General features: G+C 38.3%; 1 protein-coding gene across 2 annotated transcripts; it reads left to right on the top strand.

The window, feature by feature from the left end:
• Nucleotides 1–1,651: 1,651 nt before the first annotated feature.
• Nucleotides 1,652–24,791, top strand: RARS1 (arginyl-tRNA synthetase 1). 2 transcript variants are annotated; one of them, XM_024753375.1, is made up of 15 exons: nucleotides 1,652–1,739; nucleotides 3,049–3,183; nucleotides 6,698–6,886; nucleotides 7,804–7,912; nucleotides 8,606–8,706; nucleotides 9,148–9,269; nucleotides 10,215–10,335; nucleotides 11,781–11,910; nucleotides 12,886–12,990; nucleotides 16,000–16,178; nucleotides 16,539–16,648; nucleotides 19,175–19,280; nucleotides 23,165–23,337; nucleotides 23,479–23,726; nucleotides 24,563–24,791. In XM_024753375.1, the coding sequence occupies exons 1-15, from the start codon at nucleotides 1,695–1,697 to the stop codon at nucleotides 24,670–24,672; spliced, it is 1,983 nt and encodes a 660-aa protein (XP_024609143.1). In that variant the 5' UTR covers nucleotides 1,652–1,694; the 3' UTR covers nucleotides 24,673–24,791. The 2 variants fall into 2 exon arrangements, with proteins under 2 accessions (XP_024609143.1, XP_024609144.1); XM_024753376.1 differs by lacking the exons at nucleotides 1,652–1,739; nucleotides 3,049–3,183 and having other exon boundaries at nucleotides 6,698–6,797; nucleotides 24,563–24,788.
• Nucleotides 24,792–26,277: the final 1,486 nt, after the last annotated feature.

The raw sequence follows: 26,277 nt of genomic DNA, 5'->3' as shown, positions 1-26,277 counted from the left end.
GATTTGTCCATTCACCAACTCATCCTTCCCTCCATCCATCTTTCTCTCTTAGAGAAGTAAAAACGTGTCACAGGGGCATATATTAACACTTGTGTTTGGCTTAAAAATAAAAGCAAACTTCAAAAATAAAAAAATAGGTAAAAATGATATGAAGTATTTGACTTGACAAAGAGAACTGGCTTTGCCAATTAATAAATATGGTAAACATTTTCCATAAATTGGATGAGCTAAATTCGCCGCTCCATGGTTTTGATGAAAATACATTAACAGCACTTACAAAAGAAACAAGATGCCAGAAAATAGTTCATTACCACTATTTCAATTTGTTGCAAGAGCTTTCAGATGTCAACTTTAAAAAGCCTGTAGACTATGGTAAGAATTTTTAAAATTCATTCATGGGCCACAGAGCAAAAAAATTTAGAGACCACTGTTTGAAGCACTGGGGATCCAGGGAAGAGTGAACAAGACAGTTGACATCCCTGTCGTCTCAGAACTTACATCCCAGATTAGCTGTTTAAAATTTTAGTTCAAATGTTACCTGCTCAGAGAGACCTTCCCTGACCCAAGTGACTCTACCACATTACCTTCCTGGCAATTAAAACTCATTGAGGGGTTTCCCTGGTGGCGCAGTGGTTAAGAATCCACCTGCCAATGCAGAGGACACGGGTTCGAGCCCTGGGCCGGGAAGATCCCACATGCCCGGGGAGCAACTAAGCCCGTGAGCCACAACTACTGAGCCTGCGCTCTAGAGCCCGTGCTCCACAACAAGAGAAGCCAGGACAATGAGAAACCCGAGCACTGCAATGAAGACCCAACACAGCCAAAAATTAAAAAAAAAAAAAAAAAAAACCTCAAGATTGTTATTTACTTTCTTTTTTTTAAATGTCTTTATTTATGGCTGAGTTGGGTCTTCGTTGCTGCACGCGGGCTTTCTCTAGTTGCAGTGAGCAGGGGCCACTCTCCGTTGCAATGCCCAGGCTTCTCACTGCAGTGACTTCTCTTGTTGCAGAGCACAGGCACTAGGTGCGCGGGCTCAGTAGTTGTGGCTCTTGGGCTCTAGAGTGCAGGCTCAGTAGTTGTCGCGCACAAGCTTAAGTTGCTCCGCCTCGGCAGGCGGACTCTCAACCACTGCGCCACCAGGGAAGCCCGGTAGGCGGATTCTTAACTGTTATTTACTGTCTTGTCTGGTATATCTATTCCCTCTAAAATGTAACTTCCATGAAAGTGAGGACCTTGTCGGACTTGTTTCCAGCTGTGTTCCAGCGCCTGGCATAGTGCTGGCATATTAATGTGCATAATAAATGCTGTTGAATAAATTAATGGATTTTGTTAGTTCTGTACCCATTTCACGGAGTGGTTAAATGAAGCCCTTGAGAGACAAAGGCTTTAGGTAAGTGCCTCTGTCCAAGTCAGTCGAGCACAGAGCAGCTCTGGTCCGATTCCCCTCAAATCCTTTGCCCTCGTCCCAACATCAGAATCTAAAGGCTGCAGCCCCACCCCCACCCCCATCCTGGCAGAAAATTCCCGCGGGTTCTCCCCGCAGTGTCTCCTGGATTTCACCAGGGGGCAGCAGAGGCGACACCCACGAGACGGCTGGGCGGGGCCGGGAAGGGCAGAGGGAGAGGGGTTCCGCTTCCGGCGGGGCTTGCCGCTTCCGCTTCCGGCGGCTTGGTGGGTAAGGCGCTGAGGAGAGGATGGATGGCTGGGTTGCTCATTGCTCCGCGCGGCTGCTGCAGCAGGTGGGACCGCGTGGGTCCGGTGGGAAGGTTTGGAAGGGAGGCACCGGGGCCCGGCTGCCGCCCGGGCAGCGATAACGCGACGGCAGCGAGGCGGGGACCGGCCTGCGCTGCCTCGGAAGCTTAATGCCCTCCCAGAAACGCTCTCCCAGAGGTGGGAGAGGAAGAACCCGTGGTTTCCAGGCCCGGGTGACGGTGACGTTCAGCGAGGTGGAGGGTCCCCCTCTCTCTGACTTCCCCAAGCCAGCGTGTCCGGGGGGTGGGGTGCTGGAGCCTGGCGTGTTGAGTACAGCCTCGAGCAGTGCTCGTCTTTTCCCGAGCACGCGCGCGCTCTCGGTGGAAGCGCGGGACCAGGCAGAGGGGCCCTGGGTCCTGTTTGCAGCTCAGCCACCGTTCTCGTCGTGCTGCTGAGCAAGAGGAACCCTGAAAAGCCCGTGCAGTCGTTCATTATCAAGCAGGAGTTTGCTCTCTTGCCCTCAGTATTCGTGGGGGGAAGAACTGTCATACTTTGTCAAAAAGTGACAGTTCCCTTACCCTCTAGGCCCAGGTAGGGAGAGGTGGGAGGGGTGATGGGAATGTAGGTTACGCGGTGTCATCTCATCACGGGAACTGCTTTATGCTAAATCCCTCACAACAGTACAAGTTGGTCAGGTAGATTGGCACGTTCTTTACCGCTCTCCTCGCATGGTCTTTGTCCGTGTGGGGCTGTAAGTACCCTCTCGCTGGGTTGTGATAAGAATAATAGAGATAATTTCTGAAAAGTGTTAGCTCAGTGCCTGGAACATAATGTATGCTCATTTATGGCAATGTTTTCGGTTGTAGTTAGGTCCAGGTAGACAATCTGACAGTTAAAGTGAGGGCGTGTCTCCCTTAGTAATGCAGTTAGGTTAGAAGCTTGCTTTTCTTTTGACTGGACATGTCTTTAGTTGGAGGAGAACATCTATGCTAGGACCTACGACCCTGGAAACAAAGAGAGGAAAAAATGGGAAAATCCTTGTGTCTCAGAAAAGGCGGAAGGGGTGGCACTTGAGCCAAAAAAGAAACAAGCGATCTGAAGCTTATCCCCTTGCATGCTTAACACTCCTGTTTCTCCCCACCAACACACATGCTTCATTTTTTCTTATCAAGGATAATATCCTAATGTCATCAAAAACCTCAAGGAAGAAAAATCACAGCTTATCCAAAGGAAACTCCTTCATTCCCATCACCTCTGCCACACCCAGGTGGAGAGGAGGGGAAAGGAGGAAGTAAGCCTGTGGTTCAATTTATCACATCGTATGATGGACCGAACAAAGTGGCTTTTCTTTCCTAGGAGAAAGAGATTACGTTTCTGACTGCTGAAATTAATCGGTTGAAAAACTGCAGCTGTTCAGAAGCTTCTTCAAATTTGGAACAGTTGCGGGAAGAAAATTTAAAATTAAAGTATCGGCTGAATATCCTTCAGAAGGTGAGTACTCTAGGTTCTAGTTTCATTCTACAGTTTAAATTATTGTGGCTTTTTTTAAAATCCTTGTTATCGAAGATTCTGAAAGCATGCCCTGAGGAATTTGGAAAAAGGAGTGAAGAAACCATGTCCTTTCTCCCTGTGTGAGACAAGTTAGGACTCAGTTTTTGGTGCAGATAATGGAGCAATTGCTCTTGTCCTTCTAGGGCCCTTTGAAATGTTTCATCACACTAAGTGTTTGGCCAGCTTAATTTTACATAATTGCGTCTCTCAAATGGAAATATTTTTAAATACACCCACAGCCCTTCTCTGCTTTAAGTTGGTTATTGTACAGTTTTACTTTCGTATTTTACAACATCATATATATATATATTTTTTTTTTTTTCCACTTAGATTTTCAGAACATTTTTTTCCAGGAAGCTTGTGTTGTACTGTTTATTTAATGACTTCATGATCTAACAGTGTTTATAAGTTTTGTCAACATAGTGAGCTTGCTTCAGTTGGGGTTTTAGTTTCTTGGCCTGCCTTTCAGGTCTGCTGATGACACATCCTAGAGGATGACCTCACTCCCATAATTGTCCTCCTGTGTGTGTACTACTTTCAGCCAGGCTGCACTGGCGTTATACCTTTTTTCCAAAGCTTACCCCATTTATTCATCTTAGACTCTGCCTGCCCCACTCCCGTGAAGTCTTTTTTATTACCTACTGTGATCTCTTCTGCTTAAAATAGCTTTGAGTCTTCTAAAATCACAAAATTCCTTTTCCATGGAATTGCCCCCAAAATATCTCACCTTTCTGATTACCTCATTCATTCTGCACTTATTTTTACCCATTTCCCTATTATATTTATTTCAATTCAGAGGTATTGTTAAATGCCTAATATGTGCTAGAGTCTAGGAGGGAAAAGATACAAAAGGAAGTACAATGTATTCTAATACACATTTTCATAATGGGAACTAGCTCTAATTGTAAATAGGAGAATTCTGTCAGTGTAATGTGGAAGGCATATTGGTTCTTTCATAGATACTTTGCCCTACTGAGTAACAGCACTGAATACAAGGTACACAACAGAGAACAGCAAGCCACAGAAGAATAAATAGTGCGGGATGCCCATGCTCCCTACCTACCCTCTTCCTCTGGCTCACTTTGGCCACATGCTCTGAGTTAGAAACACGTGTTGGATGGTTGTCTCAGAGGCATTTTTGCCCTTGTTTTCATTAACTCAACAGCCTCAACTCTTCTGTATACCCCCTCCTACTGAGCTGTCTTCCCCCCCCCCAAGATTAAGTCTTATATTTACTTAGTACTTATTAGAATTATGGGTACGTTTTTCACCAGTGACAATGTTAAGATTGCTATGTGATGGTGCTCTTATTACAAAATCAGAGATTTTGAGTAATCTGCTTCTGATGCTAATTTCTCTTAAGCTCTATGGTTTTAAGAGGTGTTTTTTTGTTTTGTTTGTTTTTTTGCATAATGTGAGGTGTTTCAGAATGCCTATATTGAGTTATAGCAAAGGTGTTTGTACCGTATGTAATATTTCTTAACCTTATGGAACTTACCATTTGAGGGGAGAAAAGACTTGCACATACGAAACAGGTTGGGGAAAAGTATTTAATTATAGTCAAATACTTAATTGCATGGTGCAGAAATCAAGTACAATGGATTCATATACGTGTGTTTACATATATACACACAGAGACATACACACATCCATACATATATACTGATATTTCCAGCCTTTAAAAATAGATGCAGGGAGGGAGGGAGACGCAAGAGGGAAGACACATGGGAGCACATGTATATGTATAGCTGATTCACTTTGTTATAAATCAGAAACTAACACACCATTGTAAAGCAATTATACCCCAATAAAGATGTTAAAAAAAAAAAAAATAGATGGAGATTTATCTACAATTGGTTTTGGGTCTTAGGATCATATCTAATAACTTTAGTATTGTGTCGGCCAAAAAGTTTGTTCGGGTTTTTCCATTAAGATGTTAGAGAGAAACCCGAATGAACTTTTTAGCCAACCCAATATTTGTTATTGGAAACCTTTACATTGTGAAAAGCATATCTTCCCCTTTTTTGAGTGTGTCATCACAGGGGAGTCAATTACTGACTGACTAAAAATTTAAATCAGTATTTTAGTGAGTTTAAAGAATATAATTTCTTCCATAATGGTAGAGAGGGTGACGAGGAAGCATAGAACCTGAAATGCTCCATTCCAGCAGTACTGACCATGAATCCTGACTTTGCCACTTGCCTTTGTTATCTTTGGCCGGTTACTTAATCTCTAGCCCACAAGGAAATGATGATAGTAGTCACAAACCGAATTTTTGTTATGTAGATGAAGTAAAATAATGCACATAAATAAATAAAGCACTTGACTCAGTTCTTGAGACTCAAGTTACTGAGTAGTACTCAGTTCAGTACTACTCGAATAATAGTTTTCATTATTGTTGCCATTCATATTGCACATCATTGGCATTTTGACTGATGTAAAGTTGTGATTACTTTGTAGCAGCATTTTCATTTGTATTCCGTTATGAGCATATGTGTTCAGTCACCAGTCATCTTGACATGCTACATGGCAGGTACAATGCTAGGTGCCAGGGATAGAGCCATAAATAGGACACTTTCTTTGCAATCAGAAGTCTGGTGATACAGACAGATAATTTGGAGAAGGTATGAAAAGTGCAATAATAGAGGTAATTAATTAATTCTACACTATCTTAAATGAATATATTCCACTTCAGAGAAAGTGAGAAATAGGAGGTAGTAGTAGTCCAACATGGGAATAGCAGTAAGACAAAACAACCTGTTATTCTGATATATTAATATTACCCAGCAGTATTTTTTATCTGTTTCATTTCATGCCTTGAAGGGGTCAACATTTTAATGGAGAGAATATATTTTTTAATTTCTTATGTCCATAGAGCTTTCAGTTCCAGCATTTGATAAGAAGTTATTTAGGATTTATTTTGTATTATTTTCTCAGTGCTTTAGGGAAGCTGAGAAAATCCCATCAGCCCCTTACTCTCTATTGCTAATTTCTGTTCTGATAAAATAACTGTAGAGGGCTTCCCTGGTGGCGAAGTGGTTGAGAGTCCGCCTGCCGATGCAGGGGGCGCGGGTTTGTGCCCTGGTCCAGGAAGATCCCACATGCTGCGGATTGGCTGGGCCCGTGAGCCATGGCCGCTGAGCCTGCGCGTCCGGAGCCTGTGCTCCGCAACGGGAGAGGCCACAACAGTGAGAGGCCCGCGTACTGCAAAATAAATAAATAAATAACTGTAGAAAGAAAGTACTCGGGACATTTTTACATGTATGTCTTAGATGCTATGGGATAGACTTGTTCTATTAATGTTTCTCAGCATATCCTAGGTATGAGAGCATTACACTATCAGTGTATATTACCTTTCAGTTCTTCTGAAGACATTTCAAGGTTTTGCAAAATATTTGGGAAAATTTTGTATGATAATTTAGAATTTATTGACATTTTTATTCTTTTCTTACAGAGTCTTCAAGCAGAAAGGAGCAAACCAACTAAAAATATGCTTAACATCAATAGTTGCCTACAAGAGGTCTTTGGTTGTGCCATTAAGGCTGCCTATCCAGGTTTGGAAAATCCTCCACTGATAGTGACACCAAGTCAACAGCCCAAGTTTGGGGACTATCAGTGTAATAGTGCTATGGGTATCTGTCAGGTGATTATATTATTACAAAGCATTCTTGATGATTTGATTTTCTTAAGCATTATAATTATCATTACCATTTGCATAAATAATAGCAAATTGTATCCTTAGTGAAAACATTTTCCACAGTTCTGAAAAACTTGAAGAAAGGGAATATGTGTGTTTTTAATTTTTAAAAAGCACCAATTTGAATATTTAAATTATATATATATATATATATATATATTCTATACATATGTATTCTCAATGTTTAAGGGTAATAGTTGGTATTATTTTGGCACTTCCCTCCTTTTGTGTCCAGGATGGCTTTGTGTTATTGTTGAAGGATTAAAAGTTAGCTGTCTAGAACCAGCATTCCCATCAAATATTTGGTGGAGATGTGTCTCTGAGGTGGGCTTGTGTATTTCATATTCAGGCAGAGGAGTTCCCTATTTCTAATAGCTACATTGTCTAATGTGTTAGTAGTTTATTGCCCCTGGTTTGGGACTTTTTGCTTCCTTTTCATTGCTGAAAAGAAAGGCTTCATCTAAAGAGACCAGATTTTTTTCTAGATAATTTTTGTGTGTCTATGCTGGGGTTAAGTTTATAAAGGTGCTATTTATTACTCAACTCTGAATATTTGCAAATTAGGATTGTGAATATCCTGGAAACGGGCATTATAACTAAAGACTTTAGAAGTCTTCATTAAAAAGTTCTAGTTAGTTTTGGCAACTCATTTTCAAATGGAGGTCCTGTGGTTTTGGCACTTTTTTATTCCTTCTGGCACTTTGATGTCTGATGCTTTAATCAGTCCCTTTACAAGGTTATTGGTCTCTGCTTTTCTGCCTTTTGATGGGTCTTATGTCAAATGCATCTGATGCTTTGTCAGTTGTGCATTTCCTACTGCCTTGCTGAAGCCTGTTGTGTAATGAATCATTTATGTTTTATAGATGCTCAAAACCAAGGAACAGAAAGTTAATCCAAGGGAAATTGCTGGAAACATTATCAAACACCTCCCAGACAATGAATATATTGAAAAAGTTGAAATTGCTGGTCCTGGTATGTCATAATGTTATCTTTCTTAAGTAGTTGTATTGATTGCTGAGTCCTTTAGAAATAAGAAAACTTTTTTTAGCCGTGCCACGCGGCTTGTAGGATTTTTACCAGTAGTTTGCCGACTGAGGGATTGAACCCGGGCCCACAGAATTGAAAGTGCCGAGTCTCAACCACTGGTCCGCCAGGGAATTCCCAAGAAAACCATTTTAAATATAAACATAGGGTTATAACTTGTATACTGAACAAGATGATGAAAGCACCTTAGATTGAGAGTTAGGAAACTGTAGTTTTAAACTAGACTTAGCCACCCTAGTCTTGGATGAGTTAACTTTTTCTCCCTCTGGCTTAGTTCTTCATAAGCAAAAAGGAGATAGATCATGGCAGGTATTCTGTACAAAAGAATCACCTCTTTTCTGTTAAGAGGTAAATAAATCATTTGCTGAGAGTGAAGGGGCCCTGAATTAAGTAAGAAGCTTTCAGGAGAGTGGTGCAAGTTTGAAATAGATGCTGAAACAAGGAACTTACAGGAGTGCTCAAGCCAAGGCCCCAAGTGGTGTTGGAAGCCTGAAAAGTTTTGCCAGAATCAGACTAAGGCTCTGGAGCCAGCGTAAGTGAAATTGAGAAAGGCTTTGGGGGTGAGCAATCCTCAAGTTTGGAGGCTGTCTGATTTTTTTTCTCTTCTCTATTGTTCTTTAGGTTTTATTAATGTCCACTTAAGAAAGGGCTTTGTATCACAACAGTTGACCAACCTCTTGGTGAATGGTGTTAAACTACCTGCCATTGGAGAAAACAAAAAGGTATATGTACAATTTTTGATTGATATAATAGTACATTAGAATTGTGTTAGTTGTAACTAGGAATGGCTTTTACTTCTTATACTGAGATATAATCATTAATACTTTGAGATTATGAACATAGCTGTGAAGTAACTTTTCCCCTGGGTCTTGATTGCTATGTGATTTTTTCCTTTCATTCCATAAAGCATTTGAGGTAGCCAACCGATATTTATGAGTTATCTCTGAAATAGAGAATAGATTAGAGAATAGAATTTGTTTAAACAAATTTGATTATTTTTCAGTTAATAATGGACAGGTTTCATCAGAAAACCTAACACAATTGAATTACAATGCAAGCTACTGTTTAAGTCTTAAGTTTATTATTAAATGTTATTAATGAATGTGTTAGCAGAATAAAATGTTTATAACCCTTTAAAAAAAAATCTTTATTGTTTATCCTAGGTTGTAGTTGACTTTTCCTCTCCCAACATAGCTAAAGAGATGCATGTAGGCCATCTCAGGTCGACAATCATAGGAGAGAGCATGTGCCGCCTCTTTGAGTTTGCAGGATATAATGTGCTGCGGTATGTACTCTTGGCTTTCTTTGGAGATTTCTATAGACAAGGGAGAATGTCACTTGAGAAAGAATCTTTGACTAAATCAGTGATTCATCAGTGTGGTTCTGCTTCATAATCACCCATTAGGCTTTTAAATTATGTCCTTGGCCCCTCCTCTGGACTAACAGCTTTTAAGACTTGGGGTAGGGGGCGGAACCAAGGAAAAAGCTCCCCCATTTGTTCCACAGATATTTCTTGATTGCCTCGTGTATACTCGGGGTATATAGTCTAGTGGGAGAGGTAAGCAAGAAACAGATGGTGCTGGGCCTCATAGGCCATGGTAGGAAATTGGGATTTTATTAAGTGTGGTGAGAAGTTATTGGAAAGTCTTAGTAGGGCATGTAGTCTAATTAGAGATTACTCTGGTTTCTGTGAAGAAGCTAGGCAACTGAGGGAGAACTATAGTAATGAATTAGAAGGCTGTTTTAATAATCCAGTTAAGAGGTGATCTGGTGGTTTGAGATTAGATGAAAGCCGTGAGGAATGAGAAGTGGTTGGATTGACATATTTTGAAGAATTTTGTCCATTGACATTTGGGAACCACTAATGACACTAAGATAATTAGTTGAAAAGTTAAATTTTCATAAAATTGTGGTAATGACCAACATTGGCCCAGCTGCCATTGTCCCAGTTAACTACACAATAAACAGATCACAGTCCATTGATAGGAACTTCATTCAGCAAATCCTAGAGGCCTGCTGTTTGCAGCCTCCATTCCTGGGTATGCGATGCTAAATATAACAGACCTGGTCTTTGCCTCTCAGACCAGTTGAGGAAACACCTCCATAGAAAGATATTACTAAATGTGATGTACTGGCACTTAATGTTAGTGGCTCCTAATGGAATATAATTCCTCTAATTTAACCATGTTTATCATTTTAAAGCGATTTTATGTTCTGTTTTTGGTATTAGATTAAACCATGTAGGAGATTGGGGAACCCAGTTTGGCATGCTCATTGCTCACCTGCAAGACAGATTTCCGGATTACCTAACAGTTTCACCTCCCATTGGGGATCTTCAGGCTTTTTATAAGGTTTGATTTTATTTATTGTTCTATTATTTGTGTGTTTATCATTTATCACATTATTTGTTTTCCTTAGGGAGTTTAAAATGGTATTTGAAGCTACTATAACAGTTGCTAAACTCTGTTACTTAACACATCATGTTTGCTTTTTTTATTGGTGTATGTTAAAAATTTAATTCTACATTACCCATTCTTAAGTGAATTTAGGAGTTTGTTAGTCAAAATACATTTTAATATTTAAAATTTTCTGATGCTGTAGTTTTCGTCTTCATTTTATATATTTTGAAAGCATTGTTAAGTATATATAAACAGTTTTTTAAAGACAATTTACCATAAACCATAATTTTAAATCAGTTAGTGTGACTCCTTTACTTATCTGTATACAAACATTCAAACATGTATTATATCATTTGTGGTTATAATATCATTTTTGTATTCTGCCTGTTAAACATTTTATCAAACTCTTTCATGTTACTTTATAACAGCACATTATTTTGGATTTGTGGACCAAAGTTTATTTCACTCCCTATTGTTGGATTTTCTTCCCCCATTTGGGGGGAGCTCAAACTTCATACTGTAGGTCTTCTTCCTTTTTAAAATTGTTTCCTTATGATAGACAGGATCCCAAGAATAGGATTACTGCATTAAAAAGTAAATATTTGTGGGTTTTTTGGTTGGTTGTTATTGGGTTTTTTGAAGTTACTTTTGTCTTTTGGTATGTATTTTCTAATGAAAAAATGAAAATAAATTGTTTACTGGTATCAGGTGGGTGAAATAACTTATAGTCTCTTGGGATTCTGTGCACTGAATATAATGAGGCAAATCTACTAATGCAATAAAATGTTTTTAATACATTGCTAAATTTTAAAACCAAGGTAAAAGAAAAGCCATATATTTCCAGTTTTTTTAAAACATATAGATCTGTAATTATAAATAAATGTCTAGAATTTCCATCAAAATGTTATTGCTGGTGAGTTTGGGATGGGATTAACAATATATATATATATTTTTTTTAGTAAGCATGTGTTGCTTTCAAAATAGATATAAAAACAATGAAAGCAATTTTATTTTTAATTACAAAAAAAATTGTTCATCCAGAATGGAAAATAGAGCCCAGAAAATTCCTCCTCATCTGTTAGCTATTCATTATTACTCTCCTGGAACATAGCATTGGTGTGAATTGGAAAAGTAGAGGTAGCACTGTGATGAGAATTTTATATTTTTAAGAAAAATTATTTCAGAGGAAATAATAGGGTTTTATTGGCGCATTCATCTGTAACAGTACTCTTTGTTGAGATAGAGTACTTGCTCTGGTGTTCTAAATTTTTACTTCCTCACTCTGGTCTATTTGTGGGGTCTGTCTAGGTCTTTTTGAGAAATGTACAAATTTTTTATCTAGAAATATGGGGGTCACTCTTTACAAACCTTACCTTTTTTTTGTTTTTTAAACACAGGAATCCAAGAAGAGATTTGATACCGAGGAGGAATTTAAGAAGAGAGCATACCAGTGTGTTGTTTTGCTCCAGAGTAAAAATCCAGACATCATAAAAGCTTGGAAGCTTATCTGTGATGTCTCCCGCCAAGGTGAGTTTCTGGGCTTTGTTCATTCATCTAACAGATACTATTGCATACAGTTTCTTGAGTATTCAAAATTGACCTTGAATGACACGTTAAATTTTCAAGGACTAGCAAATAGATTATTTTTCTTAAGTATTTTCTGAAGTTGAAACTGCAAAGAAAGTTTATAAAGACAGGCAGGTGCAAAATTTAACTTCCTCAGAAGTCAGGAAAAATTAGGAAAGAAAGTAGAAGAGAAAAAGATGCTATTCACAGTAGCATCCAAAGCTATAAAAATAGTTAGGAATAAGTCTATCCAAGAATGCGTAGGGCTAAAATGAAGGGAAATACGCAAAAGGATGGAATAGAATGTTTGGACAGAGTGTCATGCAGAATCCCCTAGTTCTCCACATTCATTTGTGGTTTTAAGACAATTTTAACATAATCTGAAAGGTCACTTTGAGGAATAAATGAACAAGAAGAGCCAGTAGATCTTTGGAAAAGGCTGATGGCTGTTTTGCCACACTAGGCAGTAAAATGTGTTGTGCTACTGTAGGTTATCTTGTGTCACTAATGCATGGCTAGAGAAACAGATAAATGGTACAAATTAGAAAAAAACTATATAAGAAAATTCAGTAAACAGTTGAACTCCAAATAGGAAAGGCTTTTCTTTTTTTCTTCTCATTTACATTTTCTAAGAGTAAATTTTTTAAAAATTACAGTAGGTATTTGTTCCTTGCAGGAACAAAATAAATGTAGACAGGAAAAAAGGAAATACATTATCTGTATTCCTACCCACTATTAATAATTTTGATATGTATCTTGCTATATTCTTTCCAAATTTTCATAGTGGCAGTATGTATGTAATGCTCTGTTTCATACATTTTCATGTAATTAATTTCCTTCCAAATGCTTCAATTACATAATTTCTTTTAAGGTAAGATGCATGTTTCCTATTTGTTTAAATTATACATTTTCTTTATTTGGTAACTTTTTCCCTAGAGTTTAATAAAATCTATGAGGCGTTGGACATCTCTTTAATAGAGAGGGGAGAATCCTTCTATCAAGATATGATGAATGATATTGTGAAGGAGTTTGAAGATAGAGGTGAGTTGTTTTTTTTTTTAACTTTATTATACAAATTTTCAAACATAGGCAAAAGCGGAGGGAATATTCTAGTAATCCCCAACTCCATGCACTTGTTACCCAACTTAATTATGAATGCAGGCCGATCTTACTATGTCTATACTTTCCTATATACACTGCTTATATCATATAATTTCATGTATAACTGCTTTGGTTTGTCTCTGAAACAACAGGCCCTTCATCCCACCCCAAAACCACAATACCATTACTATTCCATGACAGTTAATAATTCCTTAATATTAAATAGTGAGTCAAGAGTTCAAATATCCCAAGTTGATTCATAATCTTTTTTAATCATGAGTATTTTTTTTCAGTGTCTGCACATTTGTTTACTATAAATTCTGTAGGTCATGGGTTTCTCTCCATTAGCCCCATCCTTTTTTCTCATTTATTTGAAGAAACTAGGCTGTTTGTCTTACAGAGATTCCCATATAATGTTATGTAACAATTCCTCTATCTGTATTTTCTAGAGAGGTTTGATTAAATTCTGGTTTGTGTTTTTATTTTCTTCCCTTTTTTGTTTTGTCTTGTTTAATTTGCAAGAATGCCAATTTTTGGTTGGTTCTCTTACTATGATGTTAAGATGAATTAGTGGGTTTAGGTGTTGTCAGCCTGATCTATCCTTTAATTTCCCCATTAGACTTTCCCCTAGAGGTTTTAGCAGCTGTTGATTGTCATGACTTTGTTCCATTATTTCATTAGAGATTGGAAAATGGTGACATTCTGTCATTCCTTTGTTACCTGGAATTCTCACGTGCAGAACTTTGTCACATAATCATTTTGATTATCCTGAGGTACAATTCATAGAAGACAAACAGTATAAATTCTTGGTCCTTTATTTTTCTTTCTTTATCAATTTTCAGAATAATAAATTAATTTCTTAATATCTTCCAGATGTGACAACTGGATTGCTTTTAGCATTATTGTAAATTAGGTTTAATATCTTTTATGTTTTTCGACCATTTCCCTTAGATCTGGATTCAACCAATCTGATATCTGCAAGGAAACTTGGTTCCTTGAATGACAAATGGTATTTGTTAGTCACATTCTGGAGCCTAGGGACCATACTTTTAAGATAATGAATTTTTAAAAAGTTTTTTAATTGAGATATAGTTGATTTACAATGTTGTGTTAATTTCTGCTGTACAGCAAAGTGATTCAGTTTTTTATATATATATATGTATATATGTGTATGTATGTATGTGTCAATACATATTTTTTGTATTCTTTTCCGTTATGGTTTATCACAGGATGTTGACTATAGTTCCCTGTGCTGTGCAGTAGGACCTTGTTTACCCATTCTATATGTAATAGTTTGTATCTGCTAACCCCACACTCCCACTCCCTCCCGCCCCCCACCTTGGCAACCTCAAGTCTGTTCTCTGTGAGTCTGTTTCTGCCCTGTAGATAGGTTCATTTGTGTCATATTTTAGATTCCACATATAAGTGATATCATATGGTATTTGTCTTTCTCTGTCTGACTTACTTCACTTAGTATGATAATCTCTAGGTCCATCCATCCATGTTGCTGCAAATGGCATTATTTCATTCTTTCTTATGGGTAATATTCCATTGTGTATATGTACCACATCTTCTTCATCCATTCATCTGTTGATGGACATTTAGGTTGTTTCCATGTCTTGGCTATTACAAATAGTGCTGCTGTGAAGATAGGGGTGCGTGCATCTTTTCGAATTATAGTCTTGTCCAGATACATGCCCAGGAGTGAGATTGCTGGATCATATGGCAACTCTAGTTTTGGGTTATTGGGGAACCTCCATACTGTTTTCCATAGTGGCTGCACCAATTTACATTCCCACCAGCAGTGTAAGAAGGTTCCCTTTTCTCTACCCTCTCTAGCATATTTTATTTGTACACTTAAGATAATGAAATTTTAATAATGAGAAAAGCACAGAGAAGTTAGTAACTTCCCAGAGTTACATAGCTAGTAAGTAATAAGTCTGAGATTCAAACCTGGGCAGTCTGGCTTCAGAGTTTGTTTTTTGTTTTGTTTTGTTTTGTTTTTTCCGGTACACGGGCGTCTCACTGTTGTGGCCTCTCCCGTTGCGGAGCACAGGCTCTGGATGCGCAGGCTCAGCGGCCATGGCTCACGGGCCCAGCCGCTCCGCGGCATGTGGGATCTTCCCGGACCGGGGCACGAACCCGTCTCCCCTGCATCGGCAGGCGGACTCTCAACCACTGCGCCACCAGGGAAGCCCCAGTTTGTTTTTAACCAGCATTTTATAGTGCCTTCACCTTACCAAGCATCAGTTTTCTAAAGTGTAAAAAAAACAGTAATAACAATATTTACTGCAGAGAGTTATGGTGAAGGTTGAATTTAAGGCTTAATATAGTATTTAGCACATAGTAGCATGCACTCAAAGATAGCTGTTTTTACCATCATGTACTCTCCTGTCCTTTCTTGCATCCAAGAATTTTGTCTTTTTCATTATGAGTGTATGAACATGATTTTATTTTTACTTTTCACTAACCATTCTAAATGCTAAATCCTGCCGTTTGTTTCCTGAACTCTGTTGCAGTTTTAACTTTAAAACTGTAAATGAATGAATACATTTTAAGAGGTAATGATAAAAATTGCATCCTCCTCCCAAAGGAAGGCTATGACTCCAGCTTGAAAACAGCACAGATTTCCGTGCTCTGTGTCTGCTGAGCAGGTGGGCTCCAGTGGGATGCTCTATGAAGAGTTTGGGCTCCAATGGGATGCTCTATGAAGAGTGTAGTGTTAGTCCAGAAAACTGCCAGGATATCTCACCTGTGCCCTGAACACACCCTGGGTGCCCAGACAACCTTGACAATAGCCATTTCCCAAGGCTCATACTAGGTCACATTGAGGGAAAAAATCCTGTGATTTTTTTTTTTTGAGCTCTCTCATAAATATCCTATAATGGCTAAGCATTTATAGTCCTTTAAGATTCTTTTAACATTATTAATAAAGTTTTTTTCTTCTAGGATTTGTGCAAGTGGATGATGGCAGAAAGATTGTGTTTGTTCCAGGATGTTCCATACCATTAACCATAGTAAAATCAGATGGAGGTTATACCTATGATACATCTGACCTGGCTGCTATTAAACAAAGACTGTTTGAGGAAAAAGCAGATATGATCATCTATGTGGTAGACAGTGGACAAGTAAGTGAGTTTGAAGATTTGTATATGTTTAGATTGTCCAGTTGGTGAGGCATTTGGCCCTATAAGACCCTATAAATTTCCCTACAAAAATTCAGAAAAGTAGTGTAATATAAGGAAAAGTACAGGGTTTGGATTTGGCCAAACTTGTACACTTCTCAGCTTTCCCGCTTGTCTCTGTAAACTGAAAGGGTGTTCCTTTTCTCATGTATAAGGAATAAAGAAGAGCTTTTACAACTTTACTTGCCTTACAAGATGTGTGATTTAAATTTTACAAATTTTTATTCCTGAGCAGAAGAGCTTTCAGTCATTTTTTTAATTAGAAAGTTTAGCAAGTAACTTTCTCTTTCTATTTCTTTGTAGTCTTTACACTTCCAGACAATATTTGGTGGTGCTCAAATGATTGGTTGGTATGACCCTGCAGTAACTCGAGTGTCTCATGCTGGATTTGGTGTGGTACTGGGGGAAGACAAGTAAGTCTGGAAAATCTGAAGGTGGAAGTGACACACCTAACCCCCAGATTTCTTTGAAAGAGGCTGTATTTCATTTGATACCATAGTCTACGTATGCTGGAGTGGTGCACGCAGCTGAGATGTTTTGTACTTATGTCTCATCGCTGCCAGAGAATGTAGCCTTTTAGGGAGAATTCAGAGAAATTGTTAACATCTTACATTTAATATTGTCTTAGGATCACTTAGCTCTTTAATCACCATATCATTTTAGATTTGGTGACATGGCCTAACTACTACCATCACGTAAAAGTGGGTGATGTTTCTAAAAACTGCATAAGCTAGCTCAAGATGCTTAACAAGCCAGTGTACAAAAGCCCTAATTAAGCATGTAAAAGGCAGGCTAGGGGTGTCAGGGTATTTATTTTAGATACAAGATTATATGGAGACCACATACCTTAGATCAGACATTTAATTGTAACATATGACTCTTCTGTATAGCTGTGCTTTTTTGTTAATTAGAAGACACTGGGTCCTTACCGTGAGCCATGGCCGCTCCATGGCATGTGGGATCTTCCTGGACCGGGGCACAAACCTGCATCACCTGCGTTGGCAGGCGGACTCTCAACCACTGCGCCACGAGGGAAGCCCCTATTGGTTTTTTTGACTAACATTTAGATGATTATTCCTACAGTTAGGAGAAAATTAACACATTTACCTTTTATGTCTAATATTTATCACCAATATTTATCTATTGGCATTTAATTTATCATGTAATGGCTAAGGAATTTTTTACTTCTTTTTTTGGTTGTTTTATATTTCTGCATTCGGTATCATGTAATTATGGTGTCCTACACCATAAAAAAGAAAAATAATATCAGTGATAGTTAGCCAGTAGCAGCCTACCGTATTTTAAATATTGACATTAAAATGCTCAGATTCTGCCATCTATTTTTTAGTGAATTTTTCTGTTTTAAGGCTTTTTTACAATAAATAACTTATTTTACTTGATCATCTTCCTGTTTATTGAGCACCTACCTCATTGGCTGGGTGCTCCACAGTGCATACATGAAGATAACATAAAACATGGCCTCCTTCCTGAAGAAGAAGCCTGTCATCTAAAGCAGAGCAGTTCCCTGTGGAGCCTGTTAAAATATACATGCCAGGCCCTACCAGGAGAGTTACTGACTTATTAGGTCTACAGTGGGTATTAGGCATCTGTTTTTGAAAGCTCTTTTGGTATTCAGGTATGCATCCCTCTTATTAGAACCACTGGTCAGAGGAGTAGACCAACACAAAAAAACAAAAATTCAAGGCAGGCGCAGGTAGGGAATAATGGGAAAGACCAGTTATTGCAAAGTGGAGACATTAAGGAAGGCTTTCTTAGCATTTTGGTTAGGCTTTATGATGGATATCATTTCATCACACAGAATGTCTGGAAGTTGTTGGAACACTCAAGGAGGGCAGGGGATGGTATAAGGAAAGCTATGGAAGTATTTAATATATTTTTGGAATAATAAAGGAGTTTTAATTCTATAATGAAGGGCAAGATGATCCTTTTTAAGGTAGCTCTGAACATATAACTTTAACAGGAAGTATCACAATTACTTTGGCAGACTTTGTGTTAGATAGAAAAACATGCTTCCTTTGTACCATTATTGGGATTGAAGGATTTTTTTAACTTAAAAAAAACAGAAAAAGACAGACATCATATACTTGAATGTCTTGCAACTTCTTTTTAATAGGTAAAATCCAATTTTCATGAAATGCTTTTTTTTTTTTTTTTGCGGTACGCAGGCCTCACTGTTGTGGCCTCTCCTGTTGCGGAGCACAGGCTCCAGACGCGCAGGCTCAGCAGCCATGGCTCACAGGCCCAGCCGCTCTGCGGTATGTGGGATCTTCCCGGACCGGGGCACAAACCTGTGTCCCCTGCATTGGCAGGTGGACTCTCAACCACTGCACCACCAGGGAAGCCCCTCATGAAATGCTTTTTAATAGTGCAGTTACCCAGGGCAGTGCTTATCAGTACTTTTGCCCCATCCACAGAGATTCTGATTTCAGTGAGTATGAATGGGGCCCTGGCATCCAGTGGTAAAGTTCTCAGGCTGATTCCAATATGCTTCTAGGGTTGGTTACCACTGGACAGATGGAATTACTATTCAGAGAAATGCAAGTAAGATTCCAGTTAAGAATTTGCTTATTTCCCAAGCAGTTCTAGAAGCAAAAGTGTAGTTAATTAATAATTTTCTAAGAAGGTAAAACAACTGAGCCAAACTTCGTGTTCAGAAAAATGAACAAATTAACGGATGTCTTCTTTTTTTCCGTTTTAACGAATGTATTAAAGGTGAACATGTAGAGAATGCTGTTAGGGGTCTAAAGCATAGAATGCTTGGAGTTGAGGGTTAATAGATGAAAGACACTTGACTGTATCTAGGCATCTTCCCTGGTTGTCAGCTGAATAAGGCAGTGTCAAACCTTAATTTTCAAAGATTTCTAAGTTGGAAGGTCTGCTTCAAAATCTGTTTAACTGGGACATTTAAATTTTATTAGGAAGAAGTTTAAAACACGATCAGGTGAAACGGTGCGCCTCATAGACCTTCTGGAAGAAGGACTAAAACGCTCCATGGACAAATTGAAGGAAAAAGAAAGAGACAAGGTAATCCAAAGACTTATTTGTGTATTGTGTAGCATGCATGGTGTTGTGGTTTTTTATTTTTGTCTTTATTGAGAGAACTGGAAAGGATTATAAGGAGTCGGTCCACTTTTGATAGGCTTATATTACTCAGATTTTAGTGCACAGTTTGTTTCTTGAATTGTTGAGTATTTATTGTGAAAATACAGTTCTTGGCTATTACAAAAGGCCATGGCCTTTTTCGCCTTTGTTAATGTGGCACAGAATATCTGCTTCTTATTGGCAGTTCACCTGTCACTGCTTTGAACCAGTGATGGGAGAATATTGAAGATTGAGACGGTCTGAGTGAAGAGCCTACATTAGAGTGTACATCTGCTGAGCTCCTTTGTCTGGGAGCGTTTGTAGAATGATCATAGCAGTAAACACCTACCACTCTCGGCCACTGACGAGCCATCAGAGTAGGAAACATGATGGGCTTTCATAGCACCCTTAGAAAGGACTGTGGTTGGATCTGTGTGGAATTTGGAGGAACTGCATCAAAGTGGGGAAAAAAGCATCAAAAAAAATTTAAGATGGGAATAACAGAGGTCAAGGATTGAGATTCAAAGAGTGTTAGGTCTTTTACTCTCCTGCAAGTCAAGTGGTATTTTGGAACGAACATAATTACTATAAACAGAAGAGTAAAATGACAGAAAGAGACACAGAATAGGAAGAAATGTAGACATCAAAGAGCCAAACAAAAAAAAGGTTCTTTGAGGACCCACTGTCTTGTTTGGTTTGGGTAGATCACTGATAATCCAGAGAGCATGAAGGCAGGCTGTAAGGCTACATTCTTCCCATCTGTTCCCTTTCCACTGTTAGCAAAATGAAATGTAAAATACTTTTTTTCTCTATTTCCAGTAGGTGGTTGTGAGGTATACCCAGTTGGTATCTCCAGAATGGTTTTGCTTTTTAGTTCTGGCCTAGGCACAAGTGGCACAATCAGATGAAAAATGGAAAATTTAGTCACCTAATCAGTTTGTTTTGTCTGCATGATAACAAAAACTGCTTTGACTCTTCTATTTATTTGGCCATTTCAGCTAGTATCTTTTGATTTGCATACAGTAAAACGTAAAGCTTGATGAATTTTTACACACACATATGTATAGACATGATAACACCAACCAATCAAGTTATATTTCCATCACCCCAGAAAGTTTCTTGTCACCATAGATCACTTTTGTTTGAGGACTTTAATGAAATCATAACGTGTGTTCTGTTTTCCAGGTGTATCAGTAGTTCATTTCTTTTTATTGCTAGTTAATAGTATGTATGTATTTATGACTGCATTGGGTCTTCATTGCTGCTCTCAGGCTTTCTCTAGTTGTGGCGAGCGGGAGCTACTCTTTGTTGCGGTGTGCAGTGGCTTCTCTTGTTGTGGAGCGCACAGGCTTCAGTAGTTGTGGCACACGGGCTCAGTAGTTGTGGCTCACAGGCCCTAGAGCACAGGCTCAGTGGTTGTGGTGCACGGGTTTAGTTGCTCCGCGGCATGTGGTATCTTCCCAGACCAGGGCTCGAACCCGTGTCCCCTGCATTTGTGGGTGAATTCTTAACCACTGTGCCACCAGGGAAGTCCCTAGCTAATAGTATTATGTTTCTTCTGTTGATGGACATTAGGGTTTTTCTGTTTGTTGACTATTACAAATAAGAAGTTAATTTCAGCATTGCTGTTCAAGCCACTCTATGGGTACATGCACTTTTTCTCTTGGATGTATATCTAGGAATGGCATTGATGGGTTGTAGAGTGGGCTTATGCTTAACTTTATTAAAAATTGTGCCAAGGACAGAGTTGTAACCATTGTACACTCTCACCACTAATATGTGATTGTTCCAGTTGCCCCATATCTTCCACTATAACTTTTTGTGAGTCTTCTATTTTAGCTTTTCTGGTGAATGTGTATTAGCATCTCACTATGGTTAAAATTTGCATTTCTCTGATGAGTAATTTATGTTGACTATTGCTTATTGGCCATCTGGGTGTCTTTTGTGAAGGGTCTGTTCAAGTCTTTTGTACAGTGTTTGTTTTAGACCATCTATTCATTTATATTTATCCACATATTTACCCTTTCCTGTGAACTTTATTCCTCCCTGCAGTTTTTTTTATTGCCTAGGTTTGGTTTGGAGAGGGAGTTAGGGAGTTTCCTTCTTTCCTTTGTACTTACCTTGCTTGGGAGTTGCAGAGCTTCCTGTGGGTTGGGTTCCTCATCAGTTTAGGAAAATTCTCAGCCATATTTCTTCAAATATTGCATCTTTGCCCCATTCTATTCTGGAATTCTAAGTACATATATTATGTTAGAACTTTGATGGTCTCCCAAAGTGTCTTTCACTTTTTTTTCCACTTTTCTTCTCTCCGTGCTTTATTTTGAATATTTATCTACTTCAGATATTTTGCTGTTCTGTATTCCAAGTGTCTATTGAAATTTTGCTTTTCATACAATTTTGTCTCTCTAATTATTTGAATACCTTAATCATAGTTTTCTTTTTAGCTTTTCATTTTGAAATTTTTCTTCTAGCTTTTCATTTTGAAATAATTTCAGACATACCAAAAATTGTAAAATGGTACAAAGAATTCGCATATTAGCTTCCCCAAACATTAACATCTTACAGCTGTAGTATGATTATCAAAATCAGGAAATTAACATCGCTGCAATACAATACACTAATCTGCGGACCTTAGTCAAGTTTTGCCATTTGTCTTACAGACGTCCTTTTTCTAGTCCAAGATCACATGTTGCATTTAGTTTTCATGTCTCCTTATTCTTTTTTAATCTGGGCAGTTCCTTGCTCTTTCTTTGACTTTCATGATCTTGACACTTACGAAGGGTCAGGTTTTTTGTGGAATGTCCCTCAGCTGGATTTATCTGGTATTTCCTCATGATTAAATTCCAGTTATGCAGTCTTGGGAAGATAGTTCTTCTCACTTTTTTATTTCAGGAGGCACATGATGTTGATATTTCTCATGATTGTTAATAATTTTGATCACTTTGTTAAGGTGATATTATCAGTTTCTCCACTGTAAAGTTACTATTTTTCTTCTTTGTAGCTAATAAGTATTCTTTAAACAATTCCAGACTTTAAAGTTGCTGTTGACTTGTTTTTGTTGTTTCTGTTGTCTTGTTTCTCCCTCCCCCTACCTCACCTCTTGGTTTTTAGTCATTTCATCTGACATTGTGGATGAAAAATTATAACGGTTCTAGATAATATCATCATCCTAGTTAGGTTTTCTGGCCAACAGATAGCATGCCGGCTGGTTGTCTTAATGGTGTCCTTGTGTTGATGCTCTCTGCTGACTTCAAACGGTTGTTTCATATAATTTATTCAGCTTTTAAGTAGTTGATTTTGCTGGAAGGGTTAGTCTACTTCAAGCTACTGCATCATGTCCAGAACAGAAATCCTTACTTACTTACTTGTGACCTAATAATGCTTCAGAATGTATGACCAAATTTAGCAAAACAATATTAGATCTCCAGTTCTTGACACCCTATTTTAATTCCAGTTAATTACCTAACCCTAATTTTTGTTTTTATTTTACTGTACTTGCTTCCTGTAAGCTACCTCAGAATCTTTGATGGAATGAAGCGGATATAAACTAATAATTGGTGCTTTCCGTTTCTCACTTACTGAGTAACGTATTCAAGCGGACACTTCATAATTTACAAATCAAGTTTCTCATGGAAACATTCTTCGTTATGCAGAGCTGATGAATTGTATTTTCATTGTTCACTTCTTTGTAGATTGGTCCATGTTTTCCTACCTCAGTGTTGATATTTATTAAAGTTTACTGATTAAAAAGCACCATTAGATGCTCCTTACGCCCATCTTTTGTCTATGAGACAGGATTATGAAGTATTTTTTTCTTTTTCCAAAAGGTCTTAACCACAGAGGAATTGAAGGCAGCTCAGACATCTGTTGCTTATGGCTGTATCAAATATGCTGATCTTTCCCATAACCGGTTGAATGACTATATCTTCTCCTTTGACAAAATGCTGGATGATAGAGGAAATACAGCGGCTTACTTGTTGTATGCCTTCACTAGAATCAGGTAATTGTGGGTACAACCTTGTTTTATTTTGAATCAAATGATGATCATTTCTTGTTTATATCAGTCACTCCTTATTACATGTTTCAATGGAAAAGAATGTACTTAACAAAGGGGAATGATGGCTGTTACCTGATTTTTCAGGTCAATTGCGCGTCTGGCCAGTATTGATGAAGAAATGCTCCAGAAAGCTGCTCGAGAGACCAAGATCATTTTGGACCATGAGAAGGAATGGAAACTAGGCCGGTGCATTTTGCGGTTCCCTGAGGTTCTGCAGAAGATTTTAGATGACTTATTTCTCCACACTCTCTGTGATTATATCTATGAGCTGGCAACTACTTTCACAGAATTCTATGATAGCTGCTATTGTGTGGAGAAAGATCGACAAACTGGTGAGTGGTTCATCCAATAGTCATTTTGGGGATTGGGCACCAACAGGGCATTTATTTGAGTTGGATGTAGGTGGTTTTCAATTTATTTTATTTATGGAAACCACCTCCCCCCCATTTTTCCCCCAGTTACACATTAATCCATATCATATACACAAGACAAAATGAGCTAGCTCTAATAAAAGCATAAACGGAATTCTTCCCATTCCCAAACTGACTAGTTTCCCCACCCTCAGGCTCATGGGATGGAACCATAAGACTCTAAAGAAAAATAATTAGGAGGCCACTAGGAATAGGATATTTCCAACAAAAGCAGTGTGACTAAGGGTCCCAGGATGAATCTTTGTGGTTCTTGATAACGAAAACTACCCTTGGGGGAAAAAAATGATACCTTTTGTAGGCTTTTTGCGCTACCCTGTTACAGAGTTAATGAAGTAGACTGAATTAATGTGTTACATGGCAAGTAGGCATTTCTGAGAGTCATGCCTGAGAACTAAAACTTCATTAGGAAAAATATCTCACCATTATGGTGTTAAAGTTTATAGTTAATTCAGACCATGAGGCCTAGGAAAGAACTCTAAAAAGAAAGATAAAATACAATCTAATCAATGCAGGCCTTGTATCTCTTTTATCATCAGTTGAAAACAGATTTCTTGAACAGAACACTTCTATTTCTCAGATTGTTTCCCCTTATAGTTTAAGGTAAAGGTGATTCTAATTAAAGCCCCAAAACATCTATGGGTTGGGCTATTCACTTCTCAGTAAAATCCAGAAGTAACATAGATTCTTTAATAGTGATTTGTAAAAAGAAAATTTACTGTCTTTTTCTATGTTCTCAGGAGAAGTATTGAAGGTGAACATGTGGCGTATGCTGCTATGTGAAGCAGTAGCTGCTGTCATGGCCAAGGGGTTTGATATCCTGGGAATAAAGCCTGTCCAAAGAATGTAATCCTCCTTAGGTTTGAACACTGTGTGTTTTTACCAAAGTGGCCATTAGCATTGTTTGCTTTTTCACAATCATCAATCATGTGGATACAAAAACAAGTAAAAGAAATTTGTCAGCTATCTACAGAACATGTGGTTCTTTATCTCTCACAACTAGGCTTCTGAAAAGAAAAATACTTTCTCTAATTTTAATTAAATAAGGAATCCCATTTATTGAGCCCTACTATAGTCCCTGAGAACACAACCTTCATTACCATTTATTCTGAAAAAACAAATGCTTAATAAACATGAATGGTATTGTACCATGCTGTTTCCAAGGGTCTCCAAGCTCAAAGGAGCCTTAGATATGATCTTAATGAGTTATGACAATAACTACCATTTACGACTGGTATGCACAGAGCCCATGTCCACAGAATAAAGGATAAATTGAGAATAAATATCTAACTAAAGCTAATAGCAATGAGAAGACAAATTATTAAACAGAAGCCAAGTAGAAGTTCTGGAGTTGAAAAGTATAACTGAAATGAAAGATTTGCTAGAGGGGCCCAACAGCAGATTTGAGCAGATAGATGAAAGAACTTAAAAGGTAGGCCAAATTGAAATTATACAGTCTGAGAAAGAATTATGTTAATGCTTAGAATGAAATTTTTTAAAAATGAACAGAGCCTAAGAGATGACCTACAGGACACCATCAAGTATAATGGGAGTCCCAGATGAGAGGAGAGAAAGAAGCATAAAATATTTGAAGAAATAATAGCTAAAAATTTCTCAAATTTGATGAAAAACGTTAATCTACATATAGAAGAAGCTTAATAAACTCCAAATGGGATAAACTCAGAGATCCTTTTTGAAATATGTAAACTGTTGAAAGACAGACAAATTGGAAATCTTGAAAGCAACAGGAGAGAAGCTACTCAAATCACATGCAAGGGATCCTCAATAGCAGCGGTCCCCAATTTCAGCAACAATTTTTCCACAGACGGGGGGTGGAGGGTAATGGTTCAGGCGGTAATGCGAGCGATGGGGAGCAATAGGTGAAGCTTTGCTCGCTTGCCAGCTGCTCACCTCCTGCCGTGTGGCCCGGTTCCTAACGTTCAGTTATTTCGCCTTCATCAGTTGTCTGTGTCACTGAGTGAGAACCGCTAAGGAATGAAAGAGTTTAAACCCTTTACTTCGGACCACACTCAGCCTGTCTACATCCCTCTGATTCAACCACCAAGGGAGGAGGGAGGCGTCCTGGGGCTGCTGCTCCCCACTGACACCCACCCTGTCTAGCATGCTTTTGGTCTCCAGGATTTTACCAGGTTTGTTCTTTTTAATTCTCAACATTTGGGGTAGAGGTGGACGGTATGAAGCCCCAATTTCCCATTGTGTTTGTAGACAGTTTCAACTGAAGCAATCAGAAACTAGGACTAAAACTTCCTATAAATGAGAAAATTCCCCCAAAGAAGCACTTTAAACATATCTCTGAGAAAAGTTAGGGAGCAGAAGTCACTGAGTAATATAAATCCCCCCACACACAAACACACACTCAAAAGCAAAAGAAAATGCAATAATTAAGTGCCAGTCTTCTCCTTGGTCCACAGCCCAGGGGTTGGGGACGCCTCTT

This window comes from Neophocaena asiaeorientalis, unplaced genomic scaffold, assembly GCF_003031525.2.
Source record: "Neophocaena asiaeorientalis asiaeorientalis breed wild unplaced genomic scaffold, Neophocaena_asiaeorientalis_V1.1 scaffold268, whole genome shotgun sequence".
In the NCBI taxonomy this organism is placed as follows: domain Eukaryota; kingdom Metazoa; phylum Chordata; class Mammalia; order Artiodactyla; family Phocoenidae; genus Neophocaena; species Neophocaena asiaeorientalis.
The sequence above is the reverse complement of the archived record's forward strand: the minus strand, read 5'-3'. Positions and strand labels throughout refer to the sequence as shown.

Coding starts and splice junctions, on each gene's coding strand:
- RARS1 (XM_024753375.1), top strand. CDS start 1,695: ATGGATGGCTGGGTTGCTCATTGCTCCGCGCGGCTGCTGCAGCAG. Junction 7,913..8,605: donor AGTTGAAATTGCTGGTCCTG/GTATGTCATAAT, acceptor ATTGTTCTTTAG/GTTTTATTAATGTCCACTTA. Junction 19,281..23,164: donor AGGAAAAAGAAAGAGACAAG/GTAATCCAAAGA, acceptor TTTTTCCAAAAG/GTCTTAACCACAGAGGAATT.